General features: G+C 38.3%; 1 protein-coding gene across 1 annotated transcript in view; it reads left to right on the top strand.

Annotated features, from left to right (window-relative positions):
* The window catches only part of LOC137992692 (probable E3 ubiquitin-protein ligase HERC1), a 151,866-nt gene that overhangs the window by 40,751 nt on the left and 101,115 nt on the right, over nucleotides 1–10,000 (top strand). The window contains exons 11-14 of the mRNA XM_068838173.1: nucleotides 981–1,152; nucleotides 1,568–1,702; nucleotides 4,031–4,196; nucleotides 7,004–7,138. Coding sequence (XP_068694274.1) covers nucleotides 981–1,152; nucleotides 1,568–1,702; nucleotides 4,031–4,196; nucleotides 7,004–7,138 — 608 coding nt within the window. The remainder of the gene's footprint in view (nucleotides 1–980; nucleotides 1,153–1,567; nucleotides 1,703–4,030; nucleotides 4,197–7,003; nucleotides 7,139–10,000) is intronic.

The raw sequence follows: 10,000 nt of genomic DNA, 5'->3' as shown, positions 1-10,000 counted from the left end.
AACATGCTTTTAGGAAAAATAACTGAGATCGAAAACCATTATGCTCGAGCAGTGACCAAGTTTGGAGAAGTCCAATGACTTATTTCTCCTACAACATTAAACCTGTGCAGTGCTACTTATCTTCCTTTTGATCATTTCAAAGAAATTTCCTCTACATTCAGCTTGTAAACAGGCCCTTTTGCTAGAGAAATAACCGCTAACCACCTCCACTTCGGTGAATAGTTGTTAACTAGCCACCTTTACTTCCACTTCGGTGAATAGTTGTTTTAGTATAATACTAAAACAGTGAGATAATATACAACACATTTGGATGTTTTCTTCACTTGTCACGGATGCAAATCGGGACGCCATTTTTTCCCGAGTTGCTAGGAGGTAAATAGCACAGGATATTCGGAGTTTGACGAGCCAATCAGCGCGTGAGTTGAACGCTATCCACTGTTTTAGTATATACATACTAACAATGGATATCCAGAGTTTGAGTAGCCAATCAGCGCGCATGTTCAACGCCATCCACTGTTTCAGTATATACTAAATAATATTATTTCTGTCTTTGATAGCATCAGAGACAACAATCCATTGTAGTTATCGTAAAATGATTTCTCTAGTTTATGAAATTAATTACAGAAAGATATCCAATTATGTTAAAAATGAACCAGAAACAAAATTATACCACAACATATGCAATGATGAACATGATGAACATATCCCATTGATGATGATCTGGAATAAGAATCTTCTCTCTGATCATGCACAGACAGTGTACTGAATTTAGGGATGCTATGAACCATTTTTAGGAGGCCTTACTAAGGAAGAGATAATTTCCTTGTGTGAAGTTATCATTATGGTAATCATCAGTCAAATGTACAGTTGTACATGTACAGGTATTTGAAAATTAATAGTTTTCATGTGGTAAGGTTACTTAACTAGGGGGCCCTTTAAGTGAATCAGTTTTGTCCATTTGTATTTTTTTTTCATTTTAGACTTTCATGTGTATGCATGGGGAAACAATTCAATGGGGCAGTGTGGTCAAGGTCATTGCAACACACCCATCACAAAACCAGCAAAAGTGGGTGGACTAGATGGAGCATCTGTTCATCAGATTGTGGCTGGTACTTCTCACAGCTTGGCTTGGACTGCTCTACCATCAGAAAGGTAAGGTGTTTGCAGTATAATAATATTATAGCAGCAAAATATTTGTTTCCTTTTTGATTACGTTGTGTATTTCATGTACACAGGTAATGTTATAAAGGAATTAAATCATGACTGGGGACTCCAAAAAGTGATTGTTAGGCATAATAACAAAGTGGTTGGATTAATGAGGTTTCCAGATAAGAAAACAAGTGAACTTTTGTTTGGGCAACAAAAAAGTGGTCGTAATAAAAGGGTCGTCATATTAACAAGGAGGTCGTAAGGCAGGGTTACACTGTACTCAATATTTCTTATTTTGTCTACCATTTTAAGTAATTCTCCTAAGTGGAAGTCAAGGTCTAAAGTACACAGGTCTCTTGCATGTCAAGGAAGAGAGTTTGTGCAATTGCTTAATATTATTCTTTGTTGCCTCTGACAGACGAATGATCTCTTGGCACCGTCCTTATTGTGTGGATTTGAGTGAATCAACTTTTGGAGTTCTGAAGACTTTCTTAGAAAATACCATGCTTGGAATACTTCAAGAACATCTCCCAGCTCCATTTTGCAGCACAAGGTATCGAAGAAGATGTTTCTTTCTTCTCTTTAGCCTACAACATTAAGGGAACGCATCCAAATATCAATTCCTATCAACTGACTTTTTTCTGATTACGTGAAATGTTTGAGCCAATTTTATTGTTCATTGGGCTGTGGTTACCGTAATTATTTTGTCATGAGAAGAAACAGCAGATTATTAAAAAATGAGAAACTGAAAGACAGAGCGATATGAACTATTTATGTACGATATCTCAGAATGGCCTGTAATAACTTAATGGGTTCATTTTAACCCAAAAAGGCAAATCTTTGGAGGCAATCAAAATACATTTGTATTAGCGCAAAAGTTTCAAAAGAGAAGGGAACATACATGTCAAAATCAGTCTATCCTTTACAATGTTATTCATTTAGCCACAGCAGCCATCAGTTTCAGAGAGCGAACTTGTACCATCTGAGAGTCAGGCAAGTTGTGAAATTGAGTGCAAATGAATTAACGAAAGCTACATGTATGAAAGAGTCTTTCGACGGTTTCAGTCTGCTCGTTTTTCGGTTTGCTGCTTCTAAAATACTGGAACACCCTAAATTATGAACTTAAAACTGCATCTAGTACAGCATACTTCAGGAATAACATCAAACCTTACATGCTTCTCTAAGATTAACGCCTAATTTTCATGCTGTTGTTCTTATTCCAATTTTACATACCTCATCTCCTTCTGGATCAATTGTTTTTTTTTATAATGTACCATAAAATTTTATTATCTTACCAATCTTAACTATTATTTTACTGTATTATATTAATTTTTTTTTCATATTTGCTCGGAGATACATGTACTAACATTATGTTATGCTGCTCTAAATCCAAGTTTTAATAAAGTTCACTGCACTACTACAGTGAACATGCACTACTGCATGGCTAAATAAAGGGTACTGTATTGGCTAATGGTTCTTGATTTTTATAACCCCGGCTCGTAAGTGCTGTGTCTAGGACTGGGGACGATAATGCACTTTTGTTCTGGTGCTAACATGCATTTATTGCTGTCACTTTTGGCAGTGGCTGATGCCAGGTAAAGTGAATAAATGTCCAACTGTCAGATTGTTTTCCCAGATGAACACACACCTTGACTCAAAGCGAAAATTTTCCTTGGTGTTTAGAGAGTGCGCAAGCAAAGCAATGCTTAATTAATTAGGCTAGGTCACGCAATTTTAGGCAATTTCAGCACTAATCGAATGGTCGTAGAATTAACTAAAATATCAAAATAACTGTTCAAAACTATAGAAAAACTCTAACAAAACACCGGGAAGCCAAGAAGGGACATGGATGGACAAAACTGGAGAGGATTGAAATGGATTGATTTCGGTAAATTTGAAAAACGTCGGCCCACCTTTTTTCAAATTTATATCAGTTTATATCAAAATGTCATTTACACAGCTGGACGATCATTCTCAGTAGTTATGTGGCCTTGTTTTTGCAAATGAAAGACTCTTGCTCTGCCAATTTGACGTTTAGAGCTCCTAATTAACAAAATTGAACAAAATTACCTAAAATAGCGTGACCTAGCCCCTTTAAGCTTTTTGATAGAATGAAGGACTTGACAAGGTTTAGGTACAAATACACAAAATAAAATTGTTTTATAAATGACTCCTTCATCATGTGGCTTTGTGACACGTTTACAAGGTCCCGCAGTTTCATGATATTATCAGCTAAACACATGATGACCCATATCTGCATCGGAATGTAATACATTAAGCTCCGATTGAATTGGTGAAGGTATTATCAACATCAGAAACGGCAACAAGAGACCACAAACCGGTACCGATTCCGAACCATTGGAAATTAAACGGGTCCATTTCTGATAGTTGGGTTCCCAACTGATATTTGGATGTGTTCCCTAACAGAAATTACGGAATTAGTGATACATTTTAGTCACTGTTGTAGGTAATGGTATTTGCAAACTTTACATGACTTGTGTACATACATGGATTTTGATAGGAGATCCTTAAAAATTGGATGAGCTCATGCATTTGCTTGCTATCCTGATTGCTCATTTTTTGCAGAACTACATTTTGTGTAAAGGAATGCATCAGGTCACACTGATTCCGATCACTTTCTCTGTTAATTTTTTTTTGCTTTTATGATATTATGGCTCATTTTTCAGATCAGTGGTTCCTCTCTTTAAACAGAAGAAACAACCATGTTGCAGCACATACTTGAAACTCCAAATGGCAATTTCCTTTTGAAGTTATTTAATTTGTTTTGATTAACTGATAAAAGTACATAATTATCATGATAGCCTTTTTGTTTGTCTGTACGTTCCTGACTTTTGTTTTTTTCATTTTATTGTTGTCGCAGGGAATGTCACCAATTTATGTTACTGTGTCTTGAGCTTCTGTCAGTTCATCTGACACTTGCCAGTGCTGCAGGTGCTCCTGCCAGCGTGCTGGGTCAACATGCCCAGCCCCTGAGACAGCTTCTGTTTAAGCTGTTAGATGCTACTGTATCAGATGACTTGCAAGAGGTAAGAAAGACATTGGTGTTGCAACATTGTAAGCACTGACTGGCATGGGAAAATCTGCAGCTGTATCTCACTCCAGGAATTGTCTTGGAAAGTCAGAAAAGATTTGCTTTATTGGGACAACAAGTAAAATAAAATTTATAAGAGTTGGAATTCACTGCATAATGTTGCTGAGTTAACTGCGGTGGTCTCCAACGACTATGTATTTCAATTTCCACAGTTCAAGTTTAATTTTCTTGCATCTAAAGTTATTGTATTTGTTTCACCCATTATGGGATGTAACCTGAACTCACCAGTGACCAGTGCTCAGTTGGCTCAATAGCTTAGTTGCTAGAGTAGTGCAGTGCAATCTCATGGTCATGTGTTTAAGTCCTGCTCATGCCTGGATTTTTTTCAGGCTTTCTTGGTTTGCAAGTGCTTTTTGAAACTTACTGAGTTTATTGTGATGATCCCCAACTCTGTCTTTATATATCTGCAGTTCAAATACATACTCTACTGTTAAGATTTATTTAAAATTATTAAAATCGGTTTAGTTAGGCTACCAGTATTCGTCTTAAGATTGGAAGACCCTCTGTTCAAGACCCATTCTGGTCACTATCCGAAGGTGGTCCTTGTAGTTGCTAGTTCAACCTCACATCAGCAGCTAGCACTTGTAGAATAGGCTACTGGTTTGCCTTTTACCATTTGTTTTTCTACCTTATACATGTAATTTCTCCTGCTTTTACAATATGTTATGAAAGCGATCAGGGAGTCATGATAATAGAAGTAGCTCAGGGAAATCCTCAGTCACTAGAGTTAGCAGTGTCATATCTGTAAAAAAGGAAAATAAATTAAAGAGGGGCATGAGTAAGTTTTCAATGTTAAGACAATTTCAAGGTTCTAAGTACACCTTTCTTCCAAATTTTGTGTGTGCAAAACGTCTTGTATAAATTGCTGCTTTTTTGTTGTGATTTGGTTAAATCCTTGACTTTCTGAGTGTGCCTTTTTGACATGTTGAAAATCTTTCAAATATCTTGCCAAGGCTGTGCTCTACGGAAAATTTCGGGGAGCCCTTTTCCCAAGCATTTCAGCTGGGGTGCGGCCAACCCTCCAAGTTGGTCGCCCAAATTAATTAATTACGGTAGTTATTTAATTAATTATCTAAGATCAACAATGCAGCATGATCTTCATCCATCTCGCTCTCAACAAAACATTGCTGCTACTGCTCTGGTGATCGTCGAACTCACTAGTGCAAGAAAAACCCGCAACCCGTCATATTTTTCACGCCATACTTGAGAAAGACGAGAAAAGTGGCAATGCGACCGATATTTTTCAGGTTTAAAAGTGAAAAAGTAAAGATTGTGGCAGGTTTAGGTAAAGACATTTGGGTCTAATACAGGTAAACCTTTTTAAGGACGGTGCCTACTAATTAAAGATATTTTTGCCCAGGTATGTGATTATGCAGGTAATGTAGATCATAACAAGTGTTATTGAAATGCAAAAAGAAAATTGGGGGTAACCACGCATTTTTCAAAGACAATTCATGAATAATATTTGTAAAAAGCTTTAAAATACAAAGCAATGTATGGCGTTCTTTCTCAAATTGAAGCTTAATTATCTCTCAAAAATGCATGGTTACGCCCAATTTTCTTTTGGGATACCAAGAGTACCTTCTAAGATCTATTTTCTCCGGATTGTTGTAAACCGCGCAAAAATGTCCTTGTATTAGTAGGCATCACCGATAGGAAATCCAAATATCTCGAGATGCGCAGAACGTACATGTATGCTCAATAACAATAGTAGCCACCGTCCTTAATGGTTAGTTGGGTTGAAGCTTTTGTGAAAACTGCCATGAAACCAGACAATGAAAGCATGCACCACGGCCCAAAAGCTATCAATTTCTTTTGAGCAAGTCATCTTGATCTGGACGAAAATAATCGCTACAGCACAGAACTAAAGTATTTTTTCCTTATGTTACTGTATCAGTAAAATGTTTAGTGGAATGAGCTTTTTGTGGATTAGGTCGAAGCGCCAGTCACAGACAGCATTATTTGTTTAGGGCACGCAATGATTTGTCACTACACCAAAGACAACGTGGGATTGCTCTGTTTCTAAAACAACAACAAATAAAATAATTGATCTGCGAGACACTGACAAATCACAATATTTTGGGATAACTGAGGTCAATAATTATTTTATCATTCGATGATTGAAAACACTTATTTGTAGACAGTTATTTGCAGGTCATGTGGTGGGCTCTCGGCCAATGAAAAGGAAGGAAAAACTCGAAAACAGCAAACCAGCAAAGTGTTGTTAGCAAAATCATATGAATACTCGCCTTTTTGAAGAATTACCAGGCCTTTTATTCCATTGCTGATGTTTTTCCTTCTCTTTGGAACGGTTAGTAAGCGAAAATGTGCATTTTATGAGGTAAAATCCAACGTTTCGTCGCGCCGTTGACAGTTTCAGTACGGAACAGATTTTCGGACCGTGGTCCGTATCGTAAAAAGCTGGACCGGCTACGAGCACACAATTAGCCAATCAGATTCAAGGATTTAGGATTCTGGCCCGCTAAGATGCTTCAGAATCAAAATTAATGTTGTTTATTTGTGCACTTTAAGAACTTCTCTAATTCTTATAATAAAATATAATATTTATTTATTATGTGAACATAATAGGTTTTGTTATCTCCATGTTTATTGGTTGAAAGTAGAAGTTGTGTTTGATTGTGCAACTTTATCACAGACTTAAGTACCAGTCTGTAATCACGTTTCTATTGCCTAATAGATCTTGAGTGCTGTACAATGATGCATGTGTTTTTCCCCTTTCAGTTTTCAGAGGCTGTCAATGAAGCTCTGTCAGTTGGTGCATCATTGCTATTGCCACCTTTACCTGAAAGAATGGAATTTCTACACTCTTTACTTCCAGAAGCACCAGACAAGTGGAATTCACTAACAGTGGGGGAGGTGAGTTGTTGTCTGTTAAAAATTAAGAACTTCTGTGGTGGGCTCGTGTTTAAAGTAATAGTTTCTTCTCTTCTGTCATAGATCATCCAGGCATCATGCAATCTTATCAGTGAGATTCAAAATTAAAAATCTTCTAAAGATATGCCAAAAAGCAGCTCTAAACAAATCAAAAATAAACACTCAGCTTTAAGTTTATATCCCTCCAATTTTCGACTTTAAGGACTGCGTGGCCACCAGTGTGGTCCATACCACAGCTATGTATGTCAAACCTGGATTGAAACCACCAAGAAATGCTGGAAAAAATATTTTACAACCGTTTTCCACCTGAACACGAAAAGAGTCAACTGTTGAGAGCTTTTGTTGATGTGGTATGGCCGTGCAGCCTTGTGGAGCCACAAAAATGTTAAGCAGTTAACAAGGCATGACCCTGCGATCCAATCGAAACCGGTCAGTGGTCAAAAAACAGCTGAGTTCTGTGAGCTTCAACTTGAGCCCTTAATATGGTCGCATGATACCTTGTTTTGACAGGTGTCAATTGACCATAACATGGATGTGCAATATCAAAGATGTACACTGTAAACTAGCTGGAGTGTCAGCTGGAGTATGGCTGCGATATGGTCAGGTGATACTGGTCACATTGGCATACATGGAGGAGTGGATGGTCATACGGTCGTCGCGGTGACCAAAACAAATTTTCTCGCACAGATGAGTCACCATATTTTCTTATCCATGGTACTGTGCCAATGCGTGGCTGCAGAAATTTTAGCTCTTGAAGTGTTTTAACTTTAGCGCTTGATAGTGCTTTTATCTTAAATATTTCTCTCCAAATTTTAACTCTTAAATTGGTCTGCTTTTCGAACAACACACTGGTATACCCGGGAAATACATTGCTTTTACTGAGAAACTGGAGAGCTTCAAACTTGGCGCAACTTAATGGGGCAGTGATTCGTCCAGTTCCAGAAGATGTACCTGGCAAAGGCTCTCATCCTATAACCCTCTGGCTCCTGCAAGAGAACAGTGAGGTTGGAATCATTTGAGAAACAGAAGATCTATTACAAGAATATGTCATACAGCTGCTGGGGAATCTAAACAACCAAAGGTAGCCTCTCTCTGTGTGCGTCTACACCAGAACGTCACTTTAAGGAAAATGTTACTTCTGAGACAGGATTCCAACAACTGTGGGTACAAATTAAGCTAAAGTAGTTAAAATCCATAATGCTCTGTGTAGTGTTTCGACAAGTGTCCTGTTTGTTGATGATTGTATGGATAAATACTTTCAGGCACTAACATTTGGGAAGAACATCATCGTTGCTGCTGATCTGAACTGTGACATGTTAACATGTTAAAACCGTGTTCCTCAGAAGCTGTAGCATTACGAGGTCTGTGCGATAGCGTGAACCTCTCACAGTTGGTCAAGGAGCCGACTTGCGTGACTGAAAGTTCGTCCATAATTGACATGATTATGACCTCCAGTACCGATCTTGTGGAGAGGAGCAGTGTGATGAAATCTCACAACAGTGACCATTATCTGGTGTATGCTTCATTAAAACTGAAAGTCCCCAAACCTCCTCCTTGCTTCGTGAAAGTAAGGACTTACCAGAATTACGACAGCCAGCATTTTTGTCTCTGATCTCAAGCGATGCAGGCTCGTTGCATGGATTTCCCTGTGGACTGGGAACTGTATTGATTGTGACTTCAGACAAGTGGTTTAGACCACTAAGGCGGAACAAGAATACATTATATTAAATAAAGGAATGGAAGGATGTTGGAATCCCAGCTCTCAGTGGAAATTGATAAGGAACTACGAGAGGAGACTATGCAGCAAGTATATACGAGGGAAGTAAAGGAGGTCGCAGAGGAGTTGTGTCTGCTGGCGCCAAAGCATCAGAGGCGTCTAAAGCCTTGATTGATAATCATGAGCTGTCTCCACCGACCGGCATTACTAGTGGACATTGCGTTCCAGTTTCAACACAGATGGAAATTTGATCATAATTATAACACCGTTATTAAGAGAATTAAGGTGGCTTCTCGTGAGCAGCTACCTGAAGTACACACTTGGAGTTCAAGTATTCAAGTGTGTTAAGGGGCTCTCCCCTAGTTATCGTTCTGATAGATTTAGACTAGTGCATTCGTTCATGACTGTAACATTAGATACAAGGACAACCTTAATATCCCAGTCTGCTTCAGGGCAGCACACCTTTTTTATACTGCACAACAAATTTGTGGAACTCTCTTCCACATGCTCTTATCAATAGTGCTACAACAAGTTGCAAAATTGTTGAGATGCTTTCATTAAAAGCTACTGAATTTCTAGCTTCCAATACCTGCCGTATCTAGAATTTCAACCTTTCCCACTTCCCTTCCTCTCTCCCTTTTTCAATGTTGACTGTTTAAGATTGCAACAATTTTTTTGTCTGGCTAGCAACACTGATAAGGTGGGGGGGGGGGGGGGAAGGGGGAGCTGCAGTGGAGAGATAATAGGTAAACTAATAACGCCTTAAGAAGGTGAAGTGTCTACACTATTTTCGCAACTTGAATCCTATAGGGAAAATTTTCAAGGTAGAAAAGCAGGAACTAAAGGAACAATCGTTAGATATCTGATAAGCTCTGAAACGGTTCAGAAGTTTGCACGCGAAGTGCAAAGCACATTGTACCAAACACGAAACGATATTAATTTTTGACATACGATGGCATCGATTTTCAAGAGTGTGGACTTATCATCGCTAACAGAATACTCTGTACCAAATACGAACGCGAGCAAAGTCTTTGGCACCACAGATCTGATGCTCCTAAAGTTGCACATTGCAAGTATTATTGAACGCAATATCATTTATTGTGTTCCTTGGTGACGTCAATGGGGAT

Source organism: Montipora foliosa, chromosome 2 (assembly GCF_036669935.1).
Source record: "Montipora foliosa isolate CH-2021 chromosome 2, ASM3666993v2, whole genome shotgun sequence".
NCBI lineage: Eukaryota > Metazoa > Cnidaria > Anthozoa > Scleractinia > Acroporidae > Montipora > Montipora foliosa.
Note: the sequence above shows the minus strand (reverse complement) of the source record. Positions and strands in the feature narration are given on the sequence as shown.